Genomic DNA, 23,976 nt, shown 5'->3' with positions numbered 1-23,976 from the left:
GATTCCCTCATTGTGGTTTAGAAAATATCACCTTAAACCAACTCCCCTTCTTCCAGGCAAAAATGTTACTTTCTCCATTAGATAAGAGAGAGCCCCTAACTAGGAGGAAAACATAATACAAAAGAAAATAAGTAAATAAACAAATTAAAACCCCAAACACTATTTTGTGATTTCTGCAAAAGGGTTATTTACTCTTCTCTCTGTCCTTTTTCTGTTTTAAAGCATCCAAACTACATTCGGATGACTGATATCTCTACCAGTGTTAGGCAGCTTTCCTATTGGCTATAGGATTCTGGGAGATGTAGTCCAAACCAGTGTCATTTGCTTAAGATTGGTTTTCCTCTGTCCGCTCTTCTCTCCTTATTTTGCCAGGGTTGTCATGGCAACCAGGCCCAGCCACTATCCTCAGTGCCCTGAATTATGTGTTTGTGTTTTTGGACTACAACACCCAGAATTCCCCAGGAAGCATTACCTGGGGAATTTGGGGAGTTGTAGTCCCAAAACACAAATTCACAATTTTCTACCAGGTAGCATTGCTCTTCCTCATTATTATTTTTAATTACAGTTGCATTTTTAATCTAATCTTTCCATGCTAAACCAATGCATAATTCAGGTTGCAAACGTCATAAATCAGAACAAGGAAAAACAGTTGAGGATTTTTACACCACAAACCTGCCTGCAATATATTTCCTTTTTTTGGGGGGGGGGAAGTGTCAGAAAAATATCACAAAATGCCATGTATTAATTTTTTTAACTAAACTATGGAATTAAAAATAGCTTGGTGTTACTGAGGAAAAAGAGTAGAAATTGCCCCTTTGGACTTAATTTTGTTTTTTAAAGGTTTCGGGTTCATGCCCTCATTCATTTCCGTCAAAAATGTATCAGTGAAAGCTAGAAAAGTATACTGTACTTTGTAAAGCAGTAACTGAAAAACAGAAACAAAAGATAGCAAATATTGACCTTATATATATACTGTATGCAGCAGTAAAGCACGTCTGTGTTAAAAAAGAGAAAGGCCTAATCACCTAATTTTCTCTACTTCGCCCTGTAAATACTGTACAAGAATGTGCCAAGACTTACTACAGGCTGTAAGGATTATCTTTTGAAGGCTCCAGCTCCCCCTTTTAAAAAAATAAAATAAATTCAGAGGCACTCCTGCTTCTGAAGGAGCCCAGGGTGGCTTAAAGCCAAATAAAATAAGGCTGTTTTCTTTAAACGGCCACAAGGCTTTTTTCGCTGTTTTCCTCTAGTGACCAAAGGACAGAAAAACTGAATTTTTTTAAAAAGAAAGCCTTTTGTCACATTCCCCCGCCCCCCGGCGGGTGTTTTTGTGAGCCTTCTCTTTCTGGATATCCCAGAATTTAATTTTGGGCGGGTGGACTATTTTCCTCACCGACGAGGCTTCGTCCTTCTGCTAGTTTCTGAGGCAAAAATTATCAGGGGAACGAGGTTCAGCTGTACCCAAAATGGCTTCGTTCTTTCGTTTCCTTCCTTCCCCTTCTCCCCCCCTCCCACAAAAACCTTGGGTTTTTTTTATTTTTATTTTTTTAAAAAAAAGCTTTTCACAGTTAGGTTATGAAGTGAGGGTTGTGTGGTGTGTGGAGAGGAAAGGGGAGTTAACACTTCATCTAAAACGTTTACATCGAGCACGCTCCTCTTCACTACAGAGTTTGCTGAGGTAAAAATCAACAGAGAGGATTCCTCCCGCCTCTTTTATCTTTTCACGGCCAGGGGAGCCGCCATCTGCTTAGGGAAGGTTTTTCTGCCTCTTCTGTCTTTCAAGTTTTCACTTGTGGCTGGATTTTTTTTATATTATTAAAAAAAGTGTCTAATTAGAAGGCGCTCTTCTAATGTAACGAGAAACAATCTTGAAATAGCGTTTCCTGCCAACGAGGAATGAAACGTCGTTCCCTCGGAAGAAACGGAACGGCAGATGATTAACTTTCGGCTCTGTAGAGCTGCGCATGTGGACTACAATACCCATAACAAGAGGGGGAAGGTACTTCCCCGACTCCAACCTCCATAATTCCTCAGGGAATCATGCCGACCTTTTTTTCTCTCTGCTGAGATAAACATCAGGGGAAAGGAGAGCCATGAGCGCCACCTTGAGCTCAATGGAGGATAAACAGAACAGGCGTTTAATCAAAAGATAAATAATTTGTAAATTATTTCCTCGCCTTCCTGCCTGCCTCCTAATTAGAGAAGCCCAAGGTGGCTTTGCAAAATGACTTAAAAGGAACAAAATGCGGCTACAATTTCCTTCAGAGAAATGGAGCAGGGGCTGATGGAAGTTGGAGTCACTCAAGGAAGATGATGCAAAATCTGAAAACCCAACTAGAAATGCCTCAGGATAAAAGAATAATTAGTCATTTGCAGGTTTGCTTACGTTTTTGGCCCAGATGATCCAAATTCCTATGTTGCAGGGCTGGGAGGAAAGATAATATCTAAGGTATCTCAGCCACCTTAATAATTTTTGTTTTTCCAGCCTCTCTAAAGGGAATTTTATTCCTCCCTGTCTCCCCTGTCAATCTTTGAAATCTTGCATTCCGTTTCTTTTATTTTTATAGGGTTGGTCAGAAAATTAAGGGACATCCCCAAACCCCGGATGCTTGGTTTTGTAGCCCCCCCCCCCAAATAGGAATGTTCCCATCTTCTGCTATAAATGCATAGGATGCAAACACCATCTGGGCTAATATTTGGCCATGGGTGAAATTCAAGACTCCCTGGATTGAGAAAAATGATGTTTGGGAAGAATCTGGCGGAAGCTGGAAAGCTATGCAATACACACCCACATCTTCTTTACTTACTCATTTTCCCCCATGCAATGAACTGCAGTTGCACCTTCTGCTTTTATTAGCAAAAATCCCCCGGGGCTGCAGTTTTGTAAGCCAAACAGAGATGGGACCAAGTCATCTGTCTCTCTGGCCATTTCAAGCAGCAGCAGAAGCCCACAGGTGGCTAAGAATGGCCTGCCTGAGGTTTCATAGTGATGCTAGCCCCAAGGTGCATAGCAGTGAGAAAAATACACCGCTCCAACTCTCTGGCCTCCTGAAGCAGCCTGCGGTTTTTGCACGGCAACAAAGCAACCTGGGCGATTTTATCTCTCAAACACAGCAGGCGCTGCAACCACCATATGTATTTCATTTGATATGTATGCTGTGCTTTCCTACTAAAATAATGAGTGGCATGAATTGCATTCAGATACAGAGACAACCACAACAAAGTAAAAGAACAAGTTTTTTGGGGAGGGTGTTTTGTTTTTTTAAATAGCAGTAACAATAACACCAGTGGTGGAGGTAACTCATTTCAAAAGCCAAGCTCATATTGTGAACATTTGCTTTTGACAAAAGTACTCAGGGCTGTAAAGTTTAGAACTGGCTCTTTGAAAACTAAGTGTGGTTTGGGTATCGTCTTCATAGGCTTTGTGAAAATCATTTATTTCAACCCACAGCTGACCTGACTGTTTGTAAATGCTGGGAATTTCCATGTGCGCAATCCTGTTGAATTCCAGCAGCCTGCCGTTTTTCCTGCTGCAAATATGTCTTCCCTCTTCCTTCCAAATGCACAATGTTCTTTAGCAACTCTTGGCCTCTTAGCGAAAAAAGAGAGAAACTGCTGATGTGAAAAACGTTTTTTTATTCTTGACCTTAACCGTTCCAGGAATGCAGTCTCAGCATCTACTGTATAAATATATCTGTGAATTGACCCCTGTATCCAACATGGAAAACTGTAACACAGAAAGCCATCCTTAAAAAAAAACCAAAAAAACCCACAAGACTTTGCTTGCATGTGGAAACAGAACTGGTTTTCAAGAGAAAACCAGGTGCAAGTCACTCTTTACCAGTTTCATTTTCATTGCAGGCACTGGAGTGGAAATAGTGATAACGGAATGCAAGAAGAAACCGTTCCAGTGATTTCCAGAATAAGTGAGGATACAGAAAGAGAAACCCTTTCTGAACTTCTGCAGGCCTCTTGCATTTCTGCCAACCTACAAGACACAGAGAAAGAAAACAGCAACAAAGATCTAAGTATGATAGTACTTTTTTTTATGTCTCTTTAAAAACTACACTCCTTTGATTTGGAAGTCCTCCATTAATCCATTGTGACAACTTTGTAGTGAGAGGAAATCATCAGGTGAACAGCCCAAAATCTATCCCTTCTAGCAAGGAACTTAGAAACAACAATGATTTTTAATTTTAGGAGAACTCCATGAAGTAGATTATCTTCCTAGCCAACAGTCAAATGATAGAGTAGACCTTTGGTCTAGATGGGTGGGGTATAAATCTAATTTTAAAAAAATAATAAAATAAAATTATACAATGCAGTTAGCATGTCATTAGAAGATGCTTTCTTTCCATTTTGAAACCTCTGTGCCTGAGCAATCGATCTTGCAAAGGAAGCTTAGGCTCACCTTCCCACAAGTCATAAATAAGCTAATTTGCATCATTTCCCCACTCTTCTCCCCCCCCCAATCTGCCCCCTACAGGAGCAGAGGTCTTTTATATCTCAGGGAGCTCGGTTTCTAATTACAGTATGTCCTTACTTTACCATGTAAATTGATCCTAGGATGGGATTTTGACCATATCTACCAGGATCTGTGTTCCGTTTGCCTCAAGGGTTCTCCCAAGGCTAAACTTCCTGCATTTGCAGCTACACTGTGGGTTTGTGGGGGAGAGGGGGCTAAGCCCTACCTAAACAAATTCCTCCTTTCTTGACCAGTTATAGCCTCACCCTATGAGGTGACCTAGTCAAATGAGTGGGTAGGTCTCTGGAGCCCAGCATACTGTATACGGTTGCAGATTTTGCAGTGGGGCTCTGATTGGAAAGCTGGTCAAGTTCCTGGAAAGAGAAAAGAAAATGAAATCAACAAGAAACTAGAAATCCCAGTTTACACATTTTGCAACATGAGAATCTTCTTTTAGAGAAGTTCCCTTCCCCGGTGGTACGTGCCCATCTGTATCAAGAATATTTGAAAGGCAATATTTTCCGCATTTCTCAGCAAGGCAGCTGCTGGAAGTCTTCCTCTTGGACTTGGAGAGGCTGCATTGTTTAAAAAGAACCCACTTTTAGTTTTTACAGAATTACAGAAACAGTCAATTCTTTAGGAATTTGAGCAAGGGGTGGGGACTGAAAAGTCAACAGGAACATAATTAATCACAATAAGTCAAGTCTTGATAAGAGACATCCATCTGCTAAGTGTGATGGGCTCAGCAGGACTTGGTTTGCAAGGCAATCTGTTATTATTCACTGGCTTTCAAAAATGGAGATGCCTCTTTTTTAATTTTAAAACCCCCACACCCCAATCAGAATGCATGTAGACATATATATTTTGAGAGAATAAGTTTTAAAGTGCCCTTAATCATTAAGTAGTTCCATGTGGATTTCTTTTTTAATGTAGATGAATGCAGAAAGAGGATGGAATGGTTTATCCTCAAACTCCAAATAAGAAATATATTTTTAAAAAATCTCCACGACATAAAATAGCAGGATTGCTCTCTGCAGATCGGGACAAAGGAGTCTTGTCTGAGCCACACAGCGGGGTCTGTACACCCAGCAGTCTGGACTGTAGCGTATCCAGGATGCACTTAGATGTGTCTGTTCAGTACTATATTCAGAAATATATTTCTTTATGCAAACACTGTTGTCAGGAAGAAACCAGATATCAGCACCTTGTAAACAAATGATTATCATCTGTCCACATTCATTCCTTGAGGCTAAACTTAGAGGGTATTGTTTCACAAGCCTGCCACTGTCCCACCACAACTTCCAGTTTATTCTGTTTCTTTTTGTTTCTGTCACACAACTAGTCTTTTTCTTCTGTGGTAGTCCCAGAATCTAAGCTTGCGGTCTGATCCATTGGAGGAGAGTTGGTACCAGTCCAAACCTTCCTCTAAGCCCTTGAGGGGATTCCCAGCTTCCCAGGAGATGCTGAATCTCCCTTTCCCAGATGCCGGGCACTTTAGAGTCACATTACATGCATGCAGAGATTGGGAGACTTGTTCCGGATGAATCTGGGGTTGTGGCACCGGATCTGTCAAAAATGTGTGAAAAATTCACGTCATGCAAAAGGAATTCACATATGTGCATTTGTGCATCCCAAGACTGGCAAAACAAATGGCACCTAGGCATCCTGTCCTGGAAATCTGGAGCTGACGATTTCTGGGGCTGACGATTCAGTATCGCAAAGCAGGGAAGGCAAAAAAACAAACAAACACCAAATGTATCTCCGAGGAACATGCATAGATTTTAAAAAGGCAATGCGAATTTGCTATAATCCATATAAAACTAGCATATAAAATGTGTATATTGTGAAAATAAAATAGACACAAGTTTCCCTGCAGGAAATGGTGGTTGGATACTGTACTGAGAAATGAAATTAAAGTATTTTTCACACCCCTGGCTCTTCTTCCACAGGTGTCAGACCAGTTGTAAGAAAAAAGGGTTCATCACATTTCCTTGCTTCGGCTTCACAGCAGAAAAATAAGTGTAAGTGCAATAATTACTTACCAAAAATATTTAGCTGGAATTTTTGGATGTAAAGTTTTCCAAGAGGAAACTTGACACGGAATGTGTATTCACCACCATCTTCTACCTCCAGGTCCTTGATCCTTAACATAGTCTTGTTGATTATTTCCAGTCGCTGCCCAAATCTGTCTTCTGGATTAGCCCTCTTTATTTCCCCATTTTTTAATTCAGCAAGTACCAGTAGAGGCCCAGTTTCTGCCTGGAAGTCCCAATCAATAGCTTCCACTATTCCCTCCAAGGAAGCATTTGTAACAAAGTTGACTGGTTTTCCCAGGACCCCATTTACAACGTGGATGGATGTCTGTGCTGAGAAAGAGATGGGTGGGTGGGGATGGAAACAAACAAAATAAAACACAACAGGGCTGCTTTGACATGAGCATCACCTCCCGAAAACCTTAGCTGAAAATACAGATGTTAAACCATGCTCGGTGTTACTGCAAATATAGGTACACCAATGCATAATACAAAACAGCTAATTGTTTTTTACTTTGGATTGGTGTACATATATTTACTGTACAATAAAAGCAACTAACGAGTAGTTAGGCAAGAGCTGAATATGAGCAAGTTTGCTTCCTAGGAGGTTCCCCAGCCACTAGTGAAAGGATATTTCAGCACTGACAAGATGCTGCATTTCATCTCCATCTTCCTTTCTTCACTTCAATAGCAAACAGCTAATTTGCTTTAGACACAAGAAGGAAATCAAGGACTATCCCACACACTACACCAGGACACAGACAGAGTTCTAACACCTGTCCTCTGAAGATGCCGGCCACAGAGACTGGCAAAACATTAGGAAGAAAAACCTACTACTGTACACTTCCCATACAGCATATCCATTGTTCTTAAGACAGCCTCTTGTCCTCAAGACCTTGTTCTCTGCTAACTAAAGCATTCATTTCTCAGTGTTTTATCACCTGCTGTAAAAGATGAGCAGTTAGGAAACTACAGAATCTGACGGCTGTTCCTTGCAGTGATGAGAAAGTTGCGTCTTCTCCTTGGGCGCTTCGCCTCCATCCTTTCTCTGGAGGAAAACAACAACTACATTCCTGTGAAAGCACGCATGTAGCAGACATGTTCATCTCACTTACCAGCAGGAGGATGCATTAATGTGGCAGCCAGAAGCAGGAGATTAAAGTCCAGAAACATGCTGAGTTAAAACATGGTGGATCCAAATTCTTGCTTCTCTCGTTGTCGGCTGACAAGGGCCAGAGAGGAAACTGGGTGTATTTATTGTAGCTGTTCCTCTTTGTTCTCTTGTGACAGAAGGGGGCAGCACACTGACCCCCCACAAAGAAACACATGGTATTTCTTAAGACATGGAATGCAGAACGCATGGGTTGCTCCGATAGTCCTAAGCAATCTCTGTCCCATGCCTTCTGATGCTCCACTCTTTAAGAGATGACCCAGGTATAAACCTTTTCTCTTAAACAACCTCCACTTATATTTGTCTGTTTCACTGCCACCCACCTTCCATTGTAAGGTGTCTATCACTCATGCCATTTTGACATTCCCCACGTGACCAGCCCTCAAGGACTAAGCACAGCACCCCTTATCTTGAATGGGACAAAGAAGAGTTTATTAAAATAACACAGTTCAAAGAAGGCTGTTCATTCCTGGACTTTGCATTTTGTTTTTCCCAGCACAGCCCATCCACCTCTCTTTTCATTTCTTCCCCCTCCCTCAGTCTCTCTCACAGACTCCAAAACCTCCCTCTCCCACACCAGACTGCTCCATAAACACACTCCAACCTCCCGCCCCAAACTTATCCCAGCCAATCACAAACATTCAAATCAAATTAGCAATACATTAAAATATAACCAGGCATCAGAGCCTCTATCCCACATTTGGGAGAACAAGGCATGGACTTTGAGGATTTAATCACTGACTTTTCAACAGGAAAGGCAAGGAAGATTCCCTGCACAATGAAGAAAGATACTGGAAGCAACTTTCCGATTCTTCTTTTTGAAAGGAGCAACAACGCTCCATGAAACAGTCTGTGCTGGAGAAGGAACACTCATCTCTTGGAGAAACCCGAGGTCTGCATATCCTGAGCAGGGGATAGACATGGTGACTTTCAGGGACCCCTCTGATTCCTCTGTGATTCTCTTTTTGACAAACCAGGCAAGTAGCATTCAAGTAGCCTGAACTATATTAAATAAACAGCACGTGTTGGGAGAGATTGCCATCAAAACACACCAAACCTTATGGGCAGAACACAAATTTCATTATCTCTTTATTAATGGACAACCTCCATTTTTGAAGGAAGGATAGAAACCGTAAACACACCACTCTTGGCCCTACAGGAAGGCCCCCAAAACCTGACAAAACCCAGGTTTAGAGAACAGGGTCACCAATTCATGCAACGGGTTAATGCACGCTTGGCTTCTGTAATGACGTAGCACCAGCTGTATACCTAGCGAAAGGGTTTTCACATCACACCGTGTCCTCTCTGAGGAAGGTGAACAATACAGTTATCTATAGTTAAATATAGTTAAGTGAAGAACAGATTTAAGGAACTAGATTTGATGGGCAGGGTGCCTGAAGAACTATGGATGGAGGCTCGTAACATTGTACAGGAGGTAGCAACAAAAACCACCCCAAAGAAAAGGAAATGTAAGAAAGCAAAGTGGCTGTCCATCTCACAGAAGCAGAAGACATCAAGAAGAGGTGTTAAGAATACACAGAGGAAATATACCAGAAAGATCTGGATGTCCCAGACAACACAGATTAGGGTGGTTTCTGACCTTGAGCCAGACATCCTGGAGAGGGAAGTTAAGTGGGCCTTAGAAAGCATGACTAACAATGCCAGTGGAGATGATGACATTCCAGTTGAACTATTTAAAATCTTAAAAGGTGAGGCTGTTAAGGTGCTACACTCAATATGCCAGCAAGTTTGGAAAACTCAGCAGTGGCCAGTGGATTGGAAAAGATCAGTCTACATCCCAGTCCCAAAGAAGGGCAGTGCCAAAGAATGCTGCAACTACCATACAATTGCACTCATTTCACACTCTAGTAAGGTTATGCTCAAAATCCTACAAGGTAGGCTTCAGTAGTATGTGGACTGAGAACTCCCAGAAGTACAAGCTAGATTTCGAAGGGGCAGAGGAACTAGAGACCAAATTGCTAACATGCGCTGGATTATGGAGAAAGCCAGAGAGTTCCAGAAAAACATCCTACAAGGTAGGCTTCATTGACTATGCAAAAGCTTTTGACTGTGTGGACCACAGCAAACTATGGCAAGTCCTTAAAGAAATGGGAGTGCCTGACCACCTTATCTATCTCCTGTGAAATCTATATATGGGACAGGAAGCAACAGTTAGAACTGGATATGGAACAACTGATTGGTTCAAAATTGGGAAAGGAGTACAACAAGGCTGTATATTGTCCCCCAGCTTATTTAACTTATATGCAGAATACATCATACGAAAGGCCGGACTGGAGGAATCCCAAGCCAGAATGAAGATTGCCGGAAGAAATATCAACAACCTCCGATATGCAGATGATACCACTCTGATGGCAGAAAGTGAGGAGGACTTAAAGAACCTCTTAATGAGGGTGAAAGAGGAGAGTGCAAAAATGGTCTGAAGCTCATAAAAAAAACCCTAAGATCATGGCCACTGGTCCCATCACCTCCTGGCAAATAGAAGGGGAAGATATGGAGGCCATGGCAGATTTTACTTTCTTGGGCTCCATAATCACTGCAGATGGTGACAGCAGCCATGAAATTAAAAGATGTTTGCTTCTTGGAAGGAAAGCGATGACAAACCTCAACAGCATCTTAAAAAGCAGAGACATCACCTTACCAACAGAGATCCGCCTAGTGAAAGCTATTTTTCCAGTAGTGTTGTATGGAAGTGAGAGCTGGACCATAAAGAAGGCTGACTGCCGAAGAATTGATGCCTTTGAATTGTGTTGCTCAAGGAGACTCTTGAGAGTCCCCTGGACTGCAAGGAGAACAAACCTATTCGTTCTGAAGGAAATCAACCCTGAGTGCTCACTGGAAGGACAGATCCTGAAGCTGAGGCTCCAATGCTTTGGCCATCTCATGAGAAGAGAAGACTCCCTGGAAAATACCTTGATGTTGGGAAAGTGTGAAGGCAAGAGGAGAAGGGGACGACGGAGGACGTGATGTCTGGACAGGGTCATCGATGAGACCAACATGACTTTGATCCAACTCTGGGAGGCAGTGGAAGACAGGAGGGCCTGGGGTGCTCTGGTCCACGGGGTCACAAAGAGTCAGTCACAACTTAAGAACTAAACAACAATAGTTAAATATTTCTGCTTTGACAACTGCAGGAATGGACCTAAACCAATCTCCCGAGTGAACAAAAATCTGTCCTATGTGGCTAGGGGAGACAGTGCTACATTTCATACAGCTTTTAGCTGTTTCCCCTTTTCTACAAGGAAGAGAGGGGTGAAAATATATATCTTTGAGTAAGAAAAAAGCACTCAGGGTCACATTTTAGAGACTGCATGTTTTAAGTTACCAAGTGGTTGAAAAAAAATATTCAAGTGAGATAAGAGAGGAAGAAGGTTGCAAAGAACAGCCTTGAACCTTTCATGTTTGGCCGATTTCTCTACATGTGGAGAATATGTTTAGCTTTTATTCTTCTCATCCCAAGCAAAGAAGTTGAAAATCCCATTTTACTCGAGCCACACAATTCATGAATCACAATACGCAATGTTATACGTCATCTACTGCATCTTCGTCTTACGGCTACATTCTTATTTTAGTTTAAGCGAAAATGTGTAGAATTCCATTTTTGTATTTACTTTAATGACAAACGCAAAGTCAGAAGTGACATCCCCAGCATCTAAAGCCCAGGGATGACAAGGAAAAGATCCAGTTCAAGTCAACAAAGGGATAAACCCAATGCCTGAGCTGCACAACCGATACTATTTCAGCACCAAAGCTCCATCTGGTGAGCATCTCGGGTAACAGGCCTCGAAAGACTTGCCAAGAAATCAGCGGAAAATAAATCTGAAGGTGTGTTTCCAAAGAGAACTGAGCCCTCTTCCTAGTCCTTTGGCAGAGAGGAATGGCTGCTGCTCCAGGCTGCTCCTTCTGTCATTCAAAATAGGTCCCCCTCTTCTAAATTTTAAAGGAGGTAAGGAGGGAGCAGCCTGACAGTCTCTGAGAGTCAAACACAAACATATACACACACCCAGCGGGCCATCTGTGGATGGATTTAAAAACCTCAGTCTTCCCACTGCCTTGAGGCTGATGGTGGAATCCTGCTGCATGTCTTTTATGGCCCAGACCTCTAATCTGGAGAATTGTTTGCTTTGTCTCAAGCACCACAAAACCCAAGTGTTGTTCTGCTCCTGGGATTCAAGTCTACCCGGCTGGGGCAACAGGCAGGAGGGCAACTAGCAGAAAACAAGGGAGAAAATATGCTCCAAAACTCCTCTCTCTTCGTTCCTATGCTGAAGAAAGGTGGCTTAGGTACATCCCCGATGAATTTGCGTTTTGGAGAGTTTGGCACATCGTTTGCTTGAGGCCCTGGTGCAAAAGGTGATGGGGATGACAGTGATGGCAATCGTGGGCAGACTCTCCCTCCAGTGCTGGTTCCTGTTAGAATACAGGATGATGGTCAATAACAGGTGTCTGTCAGTCAGTCAGTGGCCACACTGAAGTCCCCCTGAAGTTGCAGCCGTCTTACCAGGCTTATGTGACCTCTTTGGTTGGTGTCTCTGGGGTCCTCCGGATCTGGTCATAAATGGTAGTGATGTGCTGTTCTTTCTGGGGACTTTTCTCTGCGTTACTTTCCTGGAGACCTGGGGACTGAACACAGATAAGCAAGCAGAAAAAGGAGGGGGCTCATCGTAGAAGACTCCAGTTGCCTGGGACGAGAAGAGGCCGGCTCCCATCTCTCCACCCCATCTGGACTGCTACAGCAACACCTCTGTCTTGGGATTGGAAAAGCCCTCTTGGTGGGGAATAAACAAGTCATGCGGGGTTCCCTATGCATATTTTGCCGGTTTAAAAATGGGCTTCAAAAAAGGAATGAAGAGCCATCAGAGGCTGGAAGAAGGTAATCCAAACAACAGCCAAAGAGAAATTTCCCAGGCCCAAACTGTGAGAAGGCAAAGCCAGGGAAGAGCAAGCCCTCTGTCACACCTAGTCTTTCTTCCAGCCTTCTCAGAAACATCTCTTTGGGCCTTTTTGGGAACCCTGAAACTAGCGCCCTCAGCACACACACACACACACACACACCCGTCTTTTGACCCAGCAGGGGACTTCCTTACTTGAGGAAAAGGGGTTTTAGCTCTTGAGCGGAAGCATCCCCTCCAGGCTGGCTGTGCCTCCCACCAGGCAGAGCCAAAGCCCACGTGGAGGCTTCTGGACGGCCTCACCCTATCCTTACCTTCAGGGGGGCTCCTGCGGAGAATCTCCGCATATTGGGAGTCAGACGGACTTTCTTCCACTTGGACAGTTGGAATGGTTGCTTGAGAAGAGAAAGGAAAGAGAGGCTCTGAGACAGTCAGACTCCACAGTTCTGCTCACACAAAAGTTGTCGCTGGGCAGACTCAAAGGGGGAAATTTCCCACTAATGGCCTGACATGCTGGAATTAAGCTGAGGAAGCCTTTCCAAGACCACTGGGAGAAGATGGTCTGGGGAAAACCTCAGCATGGGAAAGGATTCTCCTCAAAGACATTGCTATCAGAAGAGAACATGACAAAATGAAGGCCACCTGGAGCAACTGAAATGCTCCAGAAAAAACAAAGCATTTTGCTCACCTGTCTCGGCCGACTTCTCGTTGTTGATCCGCCAGCACCAAAATGCAGCACCCAGACTTAGCACTAAGAGGATGAAGGTCAGGACGACGTAGCCGGACTTGGAAAAGGAAGATTCGGCTATTGGGATTGGAAAAAGAGGGTGCAAAGTCAGAGATAGCTCGTACTGGAGGCAATGTGTCCACAAGATATGCGTCCTATTCAAGCATAAGCCGTTTCTAGACATATCCCCAAGTTGGAGTAGATACAAAAAGCAGGCCTCAGTCACTGAAAGTTGAAGCCCATCATGCCCCATCTCTTTGTATTTGGTTGACTTTGAATCACAGTACACAAGATGTTTTGCATGTATTTAGAAGTGGTGCTCCATCAAATGGTGAAAAACATTTGTTTATCCTATCATGTGCTTTTCCTCACCTTCGTATCTTGTGTTTTAGCATGCTTTGGTTTTTGATTACTTGTTAAATATGGGTTTAATCTGCTGGCCTGATGATTGAGGCATGTGTCTTTGAAGAAATCCAGATTCTTCCCAAATGGGCTGCCTCAGAGTACAGCATTCCTCATAAAGCTAACTATATACCCGTATTTTTCGCTCCATAAGACGCACCTTTCCATAAGACGCACCAATTTTTTAGGAGAAGAAAACAGGAAAATATAATCTGTTTTCTTCGCTCCATAAGACGCACAGACTTTCCACACCCGTGTTTTGTGGGAAAAAAGTGAGTCTTATGGTGCAAAAAATACAGTATATATTTAAAAAAATAAAAACAGTTGATCTTTTTTCCCCACCTCCACTCTGACAGATCCTCTGTAGATCAAAGGAGACGATTTTGTGTTCGATGGGGTTGCTGGCAGTGCAGGAATACGTGGTGTTCAAGGAAGATGGAAGGAGAGAGAGTCGGAGGGTCCTGCCATCAGGGGAGATCTGATATCTGTCGGTGTTCCCAAGATCCCGGATGGGGTTCCCCTTTTTCCAAGTGACGTTGACCGGCCCCTTCCCTGGAGACACACACTGCAAGGTGACGTTGCACCACTTTGGCGTGCTGGAGACCAGCTGACTCTGGATCCGAGGAGTCAAGACAGGCTCTAGGAGTCCAAATAAATATATAAAGGTACTTATATCTTGCCCTTACCCCCCTATCCAGCTTAAGGCTGTTCTTCCTTCGCTCCATTTTCTCATAATATTGACCCTGTGAGACAGTTTAAGAGGAGAGAAAGAATGTTACCCTGTTTTCCCGAAAATAAGACCCAACCTGAAAATAAGCTCTAGTAGGATTTTTCAGGATACTCATAAAATAAGCCCTAACCCAGAAATAAGCCCCAGTTAAGTGAAACCCCCGTCCTCCACCATGGTGCACCAACCAGAGCAAGATGACATGACTGTATTTGAATAAACGTAGATGGTTGTACAGTACATTAAAAAATCCCCTTGAAATAAGCCCTAATGCATTTTTGGAGCAAAAATTAATATGACCCTGTCTTATTTTGGGGGAAACATGGCACTTTAGGAAATGTGATTTCATTATGTCCTGATATAAAGGAAAGGAGCTGATTAATAGGTAACTACGTTATTTGGAACTTCAAAGCCAACATTGAGAGTTGATGCCTAGCAGGGGCCCTCCCTCCTAATGCACCTTGATTCCTGGTCCAATGAGAAGGACAGCTAGAGCAGCCAATCAGAACTGGGCTGTGGTGCACAAAGGGCACAGCAAGTGGCCTGCGCCCTGACCCGAGAGAGAGCTCTGGGTCTAATCCAGTGTTGGAGGATCTATCTGTAGAGCTGTCTGGGGTCCTGAAATCCTGGCTTGACCCAAACCACCCTTTGCGACCCTGTTTGTCATCCACCCCAGAGTCCCTTGTGTGGAACCAGGACAAGAGAGTGTGTCCCAAATGGAAACTGGCTTTTCTGCAAACCTTGGAAAGTTTCTTTTTGAAAAGCAATTTGTTCCTGTTACTCACTATAATGTTAAAGAAGCAACCAATTCATCTAATAGCTGCAATGTCTCACAAAGTAACTTGCTGCATAGCTAGTTACTTTTTTGGTTGCTTCTGCTACTTTTATTTGTGCATAAAAAAGACTTTCTGGCTAGACTTTCTGCAGCTAGGAGAAATTCAGGAAATTTTAAAGGGGGAAAAAAATTACTCTCTAGAATTCTTCGTCTTGAAATTTCCATGCCAAAGGAGAGATTGTTGTGAGCCTTAATTGAGGAAGAACTCTGTGTTGCTCAGAGACCTACCGTAGACGGCGAGGTTGAAGGTGTGGTCCTCCACAATGGCCGGAAGCAACTTGACCCGGGCCCCAAAGGTGCCGCTGTCATTCAGCTCCAAGGCCTTTATCCTCAGGGTCTCATTGAACATGTCTATCCTCTGCTTAAACCTGTCGCTGGGATCCGGCCGTTCTAATTTCCCGTCTCGAAACAAAGCCACCAGGAGGGCTGGCCCAGACCCAGCCCTGTAGCTCCATTCGATCTCTTTCACTTTGGCCTGTGGCCCAACGTTGACGGAGAGGACAGCCGAGCCTCCCAGGACCCCGTTCACCTGACGCGGAGGGCTCTGGGCCTGGCCAGCAAGGAGGTCTGCAGAGGAAACACAGGGCAGGACTTGATCCACAAGGGCGCACCAGGAAAGGCAACAAAGGCCCACAGTGCCGTAGCTGATCACCCACCCACCCAACCCCACAAACAGAGCAGAGTTATTGAACTAGGGGGACTTCTCGCTCAGCAACGGGTCTTAAGCTTTCCACCCTGATGGGGACTACCCAGTGAGTTAGGCCACAGACAACGAAATGGGAGCTCGCCAGCATGACTGGATTGGACTTAAGCCTTCTAAGCAACGTGAAGGAAGAATGATCTGCTAAAAATCAGATAAAACAGAGGTGGCTGATTATGGTCTGGCAACCAGACAGTGTCATCACCTCTGTCTCTGAAATGGCCCCTATTTGTCCATTTTTCCTGGCCTGCTTCACAATTCACCAGGACCTTTTTAAGAATTCAGAACTGTAGCAATACAGAGACATCGCTGGAGGGAAGATCTGAGGGAAGGCCTTTGCTTAAGAAACCGTGTCATGACGGAGCTGAGGAACTGGTCAAACTGGCCAGTTTAGTCAAATATAAAGGAAATAACATCGGGGCTAAATCCTTGCTTCAAAAGGGGGGGGGTTCTCCACCCCATCAATGAGTTTTGATTTATCTGTTAAGAGGTACAGGTTTTTTTTTGTCTCCACACATGATTAGAGGGTCGCCTTGTTTGCTAGCTTGGTGATTCAGGCCCATGAATTCTGACAGTTTGTTCTTTGCCCTGTTTTGTATTTGTTTTGTGATTGGCTGCACACCTTTCTCACTTTATTGGTCTCTAGCTCTGAAACCCACCCCAGACGCCCAGTAAGTACAACAAGTAGGTCCAAAAAGTAGGTCTTCCAGGTTCTTTAAAAAAAAAATCTGAACACTTCCTGGAAAGAACATGAGTTTCTGGGGCAAGTGACCCTTAATTGGTTGTTAATTGATCTGGCTTCTAAATGATGTGTATGTATATTGCAGAAATATTTAATAGAAGGTAGCTCTGAGTAGATCAAAGTTACCAAGCCTAGGAGAAAAAAAGGGCCATCTTTCATAAAGTCGTCTCCACTCTCTGTTCCACCATCCATGTGGACTTTTTAAGGTGTTCCCCTTCAAAGGATACCCAGAGTTCGCAGCTATGTTGATGAGAATTTGGTATAAAGAGACTAGGAGGGAGCCAGCTAAAGATCAGGATCCTGCCCCCCTCCCCCACATGCCCAGTTTTGTGATGCAGAGCTTGGGAAACCCATTCTGATGTCTTTCGCTTTTTGCATCTCATCCAGGATTTTGCTCTGGTTTTAGCACATTCAGCCTCCTAAGTTGAGTCAGCGCCGTGGGGAGAAAGTGCAGCTGAGAGAGGCAGTGAATTCGTACTAAAGATGGGATTTCAAACTAAGCCCCCTGTGAAGGACTCATAACCACCACATCTGTAGTCAAGTGGGAATGAGGCAGCCATCATAAAACACATACATTCCTGCGTGCGGTCTGCAGAAGACATTTTTATCGGTTGCAGTATTAAATCAAGCACAAATTGGGTGGGTCTGAGTGTTTTGAATATCTGTGTCTTATTTTTATTGCACCCAATGCCAGCCACATGCCAGCAACCCTCCCCTCCTCTTTTAAGTATTAAGTTATAAAACCCATCCACCATCTGGCAAGACTGCCGAACATGTGTTTCTAGCAGATTTCTGTACCCTGTGGCATTAACGTTTGGGCACAGTTGGATGCATATTTATGGCCCGCTAGAGAACAAGATTCTTAACCCAGCCTGCCATGTTCCAGGGATAAGCCACACACACGACAGGAATGGTGGATATGAAGAGGAGCCCATGGCAGGCCACTGGGCAGCAAAGTGTAAGGAATCCAGAAAAGTTCGTAGATAGGCAGGAAACGGGACTGAGTGAGCCCTAGCAGATATTGAAATAGCGTCCCTTTGTTCATGATGATATTAGACTTTAATTCTGCTGGTTCATCCAGTTTTGCAGTACTTTTTGAACAGAGCCACATCATCAACAAACAGCTTAACCTTCTTCTTGTCCCATGTTTTCCACTTTAAAACAATTTGTGGTTTTATCGCAACTGTTGCCTGGGTTGCCTTTTATTTTTGTAACTCTTTCTGTTCTTATCCCCAGAAGGTACCCCAAGAGCTTTGGTGAGTGGGAAGCCTATTCAACTTATAAATACAGAAGAAGTAAAATGAATTCACCTGCACACCAACTAAGGTCTGGCATGCCACCGTCGGGGAGCAGAGCCCTTCGCGGGTCTGTTTGGCCAAAGAGGCCAACTACACAAGAGAGAGAACGGACAGAGATTCAGAGCTCAGCAGGAGAACAGACACACACGGGTGGGGGGTGGGGGTGGGGGCGGGGGTGGGGGTGGGGTCTCCACAGGCGCTCAGCAGGCACACCTAAGTCATTCCTCGACCCTCGGAAACTGGAAGGTTGGTTGGCCTTGTGTCTCATCAGAGTTTGAGGAGGTTATTTTTCTTGGTGGCAACTGCTAATGACCAGCATGGACCGTCATAAAATAGCAGCTCTCCTGAGCTCCCTGTCTCTCCTTTTCGGAGGTCATACACACAGAGACATACAAACAGACAGACAGACAGACAGACTTACTTTTGCTCACATTAGAAGGAGACCATTGGTGAGGAAGAGGGGTAAAACCAAAGTAAAACAAATACAGTTAGAACACGAAACACAGATGGAAAACGAGAAACCCTGAGCAGCAACCCCTCTTTTACATGACCAAGCCCTGTCTGAGTGAAAATGTATTTAATGCAGGGAGAAAACATGGAGCAGAGGCTGTGAATGAGGCATCCTGGACAAGCAAGCCTTCCTGTTGCAAACGGCAGAACTCTGGAAAGTCTTGAGAGAGGCCGAGCGGGTGAGCTCATGGTCAGAAGAGTTAAAATTGGACACAGATTCCTGTATGTTTGGTTGGTTGTTAGCTGTAGAAGGAATTTCCCTGGCTCTATTTCTAGACTGATCTCTTCTAGATATGTGGGACTACTGCTCCCATCATCACAGGCAGCTTGGGAATGATGGGCACTGTAGTCAGACAGGAGAGAGAGGGGGGAGGGGTGTTGTTGGCCACTCGGCCTCAGGCAGCAAAGTGCCTGGGGTCAGCCCTCTTTGGCAATGCCACTGGTCGTGCGCGTTGTGTTTCAGAGTTCCCTAGGAACCTGCCTCGCTCTCCTGCCCCCCCTTCCCACCAATGTACCCGAATGTCCTTCCTTCCCCCCCCCCCCAGCCTTCCCAGGGCTGCTTACTCGGGAAAGCTCTCTCCTGTCCCTCTCCCCCACCCCAACTGCCGAGAAGGGAAACTTTGCCCCCATCCTCCCCCTCGGGCCCACCCCATGTGGGGCTTCCCCCCCCCCCCCGTGTGCCAAATCCTTGGGAGAGGCGGGAGCCTGGCGCTGCAGCCTCCTCCCCTCCCCGCCTTCTGTTGTCACTTGTCTCACGAGCTGATGCTTTGAGGGAGAGCAAAACAGATGTGCCGGCAGGCAGGCAGGGGCGTATTACGAGAAGATTAAATACCCACATGGGAGAGGGTTGGGTTCCCCCCACCACCACTGACATCTTCTTTTCTCTCTCTCTCTCTCTGTCCCCCCCTCTCCTTGTACAGCTTGCAGGCTGCCAACATGATTACAAACTGACCCCCCCCCCCATATCCTAGACTTAAAGAGGGCTCCTGCATGTCAAGGAAAGTGTATGTGTGGGGGTATTTTTTGGAGGGGAGGTTTCAACTGCAGTGATGCTATTTGTCCAGCAACTTCATGGACTGCATCTCCTTTTGAAAAGTTCCAGCGGCTGTGACTCCTTCTGTTTCTGCCGGACAGCCAGGAGGAAGAGGGAGCAATGCCGTCTCTTAATTATTTAGGAGATTTTTTTCTTCTTCTTTCCATTTTGGAAACTGGTTTGCAAACTTAGGAAAGCTTAGGAAGGGGGACTGGAACTCCCAACATCCCCATCCGTTGCCTGTGGCCAAGTCTGACTCTCTCCGGCGTGCTGGGCAGGGGGCCTGAACGAAACCTTTTTTGTTGGGAGGGGGGAAGGGCGAGGAGAAGTCTTAGGGTCACCAAGACCGTATGGGGGAAAAAACCTGTATTACGATGCGCAAAGCATAAATGCATTTCCTCCGTTCATTGTGTTCTCACCTTCAAGGGGCTCGAGGCATGTTCCCCCCCCCCCCCAATTTTATTGTTAGAACCATCTTATTAGATAAAGGCAAAGGGAGAAAGAGAGTTTGTGTCAGACTGAGGTCCCTTCCTGAGTTTCATGGCCAAGCAGAGATGGGAACCTGGGTCACTCATATTCTTATACCCTTCTAACGAAATATTGCATAGCAAAACTTTAAAAAAATAATTAAATTAAATGCAGGTTCCATGGTTTTCATTTAGAATCCCAATCAAGGGTGCTTTCTGCTGCTACATTACTGACTTGCACCATAGGCTAGAAAGACTCAGGCCTCTCCCTGGACAAGCCGCCAGAAGACCAGCCCAGCCCGACCCTGACACCTCTTCTCTGGCTCCATCTCTCTCTTAAGGAAGCGAGGCAGGGTCAGGATGCAGGCTGGGTGGGATGAAAACCCCAAACTGACTGGGATGAAGAAAATTGCTTCCTCCATTTATCACGGCTTTATCCCATTTTTATCCTGAACTTGGTTAGAATGCTGTAATCCTTGCAAATCCCCTGTCCTTAAACGGAAAGACATGACCAGTTACGGGGGTAGAGAAGAAAGAGGGGGAGACGGGCGGATTAATACCAAAACCCAAACGGACCGAGAGAGAGAGAGAGAGAGAGAGAGAGAGAGAAGGAGTGTTAGAGATGAAGATGGCAAACTGTGCAAGGTGGACAAAGGCCACGATCCCCAAAGCATCCACCTGACAGTCAGAGGAGAAGAATCCCAGTGAATTTCTCACACTCACAAATGCACCCCAAAATCAACTCCTTGGCCTTCAAAGTGCCCCCCAGCACATTCTGTTTTCCCAAGACTTAACCCACCTAGTGCTGAAAAGCCATTTAAACATTTGCTGCCTTTGATCCCATGGTGTGGCATGGTGCAAACTGGATCCCCAGGGAAATCAGGAGGATCCCAGCCCACACGTGGCTTCCCGGTTGCTCAGAAACAAGCCCACCATCTCCAATTTGGCTTCTCTTGGTCCTGTCCCACTACTCTTTCAAAGTCATAAATAGCAAAACGGCATTTGGATGTCTTGCGTTTAACCAAACTGGGGGAGAAAAACTCACACCTTTCTGTTAGCAAGGGGGGAAGTGCCACTGAGCTTTGCCATGAATTGAAGAAGGCAAGAGGTGAAAACCAGAAGCTGTGAATGTGACAAAACTGGCCCTATTTTTAGCATCACAGTTCTCGGCTTTGTAGACCGTGTTTCTGGGCAAAAAGGGCTCCTTCCTGGGAGCCTCTTGCATTTGGCTTCTTATCTTGGGTTAAATCCTCTCTGGTCTTTCACTGTTACCCACTCGCTTCTGAAAATAAAATCTGCTAGAGGAATATTGGTGGGGCGGGTGGGGGGAGAGGACAGGAATGGGAGAGGGGGTCACGTCGTGTAGAAAACCCCCCACTGAACTTTAGGGAAGTTTCTCTGCTTGTCATTCCCTAGCAACCCCCAATCTCTGGTTACATTTCCCTCCATAGGAACCTTCAGCGGAGCAGTCCTCCAAGCCCCATGGAAAGGAACAGGGTCTGGCTCCTTGCAACTTGTCCAGGAAAATAACACTCAGTGGATTCTGGCTCTCCCGATTTGCCAAGCCTGGAGCAGGTAGTCAGTTCGGTTACTATTCATTTTTTAAAAAACAAGGAATAGAAAGTGAATTATTAAACGGGTTTAAGGCTTCAGGTCAATAGTTATTATACTCTCAGATGAGCACTCCAGTTGCAGACAAGATGCCTGCCTTTGGGTTCTTTGCTAATGAGAGAAACTGTGGGTGCAGACAGGATGGTTGCTCTCCTACACGGGGGGGGGGGGGTTTACTCTACAAGTGTTGTTTTGTTTTGCAACTTCATTCTCAGCAGGAAGCCCTAGCATGTCCAAAAGGGTGCTTCCTCCCAAGTCTGTGAATGAAGGGCGGCAGCATTCATGTACCTCCAGAAGCACCTTCTCTCTCTCTCCCCCTTCCCACCCACCCCCACAACCCCCTCATCCTCCACAATGCCAACGTGCCATCAGAATTACTGGACACTTATTGGAGAGGGCAAGTCAAGAAAACTGCGCAAGAAGAAAAAAAAGAAGGGAGAGATTTTATATCCCTAAACCTTCCCATACAACATGCCTCATCCCTCAAAACACGGCACTTTTTAAAAACAAAAAGCCCACCACATATTGCTTCCTCTCTGCCCCTCCCATACTCTGTTTATAAGAGACTTCCGCCACACATACACTTTCTCACCTGAAGGCTACCACCAACTTCCTCCCCACGCCCCCCCCCACGCCACCTCTAGGGGATTTCTACAGGGTATCTAAAGTCGGACTAATTTGCTTACCTGCTAAGACGCTGGCAAGTGTCAAGACCAATAAAGGCCGGACGTCCCCTGGGCCGAGTGCCAGCTTTGCCCCCATCGCCTCCCTGGCCGTTGCCTCTGTGCACTGGGGAGGGGGGGTCCTCAGGAGCATCTGTGCCGGGCGGCGGCCTTGGGAGGAGCTGAAGGTGGCAGCATCACATCCCAACAACGCCTTGCAGGTCCCTCTTCTCCACCCCAACTCCCAGCCCCCAAGCTCAGTCAGCCAAGTTAATTAGCACCAATCAACGGGTCATAATTATTGTTTGCAGTGCTAGCTCTCCAGCTCTCAACCAAGCTGGGTGCCTGCAATCACGGCCTGTGCGTGTAGCATCCTCAGCCCCGGCTGGGGCGGATAATCCACAGATGACGATTTAATCGGAGGGTTCACCATGTACCCGGCCCTTGTGTCGCAGCTCATCAGGCAATCCTTCATCAGGGCAATTAAACGACTGCTTCCCCCAATATCAGCCCAGCTCAGGGACCAAAGGTCTGCTCTGCCCTTAGGAGCCAGCCGCCTCCTTTTAAGCACGGCAGGGAAATCACAGGGAGTCCAAAACGGCCACCGAACCAGGTTGTTTTTAGACCCTGCCCCTCTCTAGAGCTGGAAGGGGACCCAGCCTCTGTCCTGACTCTGGAACGGGGCTCCCAAATGGTTTAAACCACAGCCCTGCCAAAAACAGCCAACATCTGTCTGTCTGGTTCAAAGGTCAGCCAGATGGGGAGCCTTCCACATCTGGCCCCCCATTTGTTGCTGCTTCCAGCTGTCCACACCAACACAGTCGGTGGCCAGGAGGGCTGGTTGTTGTGGCCCAGGGACATTTCTGGCGGCCTGCATATGACCCACCTCTAGTACACTGCAGGTCAGTAGCAGGTCACCGGAGTCAGCAGTATCCACAGGCAGAGTTTGATTTCCCTTTTTTTTGTGTGTGTGCTGGATTCTTTTTACCCTGAAACACACACACACACCCAGGTTGTCCCTGTGGCGCAGACCTGTGATTGCAGAAGACTGTTCAAAAGTGTGAAAACATCCTTATATTTTGGGGTTTTTTGGGGTGTGTGTGTGTATAGTGATCCATGCTTGGATTTTTTAAAAAAGGAGACAGTGTGCATGAGAGAGAGAGAGAGAGACTGAGAAAGCGCATAATGACCCATTTTGTTTCAGGGGGGAAAGCACACACCCACATAGGCGTGGAGCAGATAAGCTGAGCTTCACCCTGGAAAGCTGGGGCAGATGAGTCATGGCAAGGAACAGCAGGGCGGCTTACAGATGACTGTTAGTAAGGAAGACGGGAAAATGGAAGGGGGCTTTTTTTAAAAAGAGAGAGCCCTCCACAGGTGGCATATCAGATTTTGTAAAGTGCATTCAATAAAAAAGCACAACAACAGATAAAACCAACAGGCACCCCCAAATAAAGAAAACATTGGTAAGAAAGGCAGAGCTTTGAAAGCTTTCGCAAGGGGCAGCCCAGAGGCTGGGAGAATTACACTTTTGGACTCCAAATGCCAGAATCCACCCACCATGATGGCTGGAAGGGGATTCTGAAATTTGTAGTCAAAAAGAAATTTTTCCAAGCTCTGTTTGCATGTGAAAACAGTCCTGAACTGGCTTGCTGTTGCTGTAGTGCTCCTGCAAAACAAACT

At 45.4% G+C, this 23,976-nt stretch overlaps 1 protein-coding gene and 1 long non-coding RNA gene across 5 annotated transcripts; one reads left to right on the top strand and one right to left on the bottom strand.

Moving 5' to 3' along the window:
• Nucleotides 1-3,616: 3,616 nt before the first annotated feature.
• Nucleotides 3,617-22,987, bottom strand: LOC110081504 (SLAM family member 5). 4 transcript variants are annotated; one of them, XM_072984494.2, is made up of 10 exons: nucleotides 22,318-22,987; nucleotides 18,023-18,100; nucleotides 15,499-15,837; nucleotides 14,051-14,347; nucleotides 13,268-13,384; nucleotides 12,894-12,974; nucleotides 12,189-12,310; nucleotides 7,614-12,097; nucleotides 4,732-4,839; nucleotides 3,617-3,988 (listed from the first exon to the last, which is right to left on the bottom strand). In XM_072984494.2, the coding sequence occupies exons 1-7, from the start codon at nucleotides 22,445-22,447 to the stop codon at nucleotides 12,288-12,290; spliced, it is 1,065 nt and encodes a 354-aa protein (XP_072840595.1). In that variant the 5' UTR covers nucleotides 22,448-22,987; the 3' UTR covers nucleotides 3,617-3,988; nucleotides 4,732-4,839; nucleotides 7,614-12,097; nucleotides 12,189-12,287. The 4 variants fall into 4 exon arrangements, with proteins under 4 accessions (XP_072840595.1, XP_072840593.1, XP_072840592.1 ...); XM_072984492.2 differs by having other exon boundaries at nucleotides 4,692-4,839; nucleotides 12,189-12,303; nucleotides 22,318-22,983; XM_072984491.2 differs by having other exon boundaries at nucleotides 12,189-12,303; nucleotides 22,318-22,983.
• On the top strand, nucleotides 4,834-22,320 carry LOC110081505 (uncharacterized). Its single transcript, XR_013539399.1, has 3 exons — nucleotides 4,834-6,486; nucleotides 14,065-18,038; nucleotides 18,597-22,320. It is a non-coding gene; the product is annotated as an uncharacterized LOC110081505 (long non-coding RNA).
• Nucleotides 22,988-23,976: the final 989 nt, after the last annotated feature.

This window comes from Pogona vitticeps, chromosome 15 (assembly GCF_051106095.1).
Source record: "Pogona vitticeps strain Pit_001003342236 chromosome 15, PviZW2.1, whole genome shotgun sequence".
In the NCBI taxonomy this organism is placed as follows: Eukaryota; Metazoa; Chordata; class Lepidosauria; order Squamata; family Agamidae; genus Pogona; species Pogona vitticeps.
The sequence above is the reverse complement of the archived record's forward strand: the minus strand, read 5'-3'. Positions and strand labels throughout refer to the sequence as shown.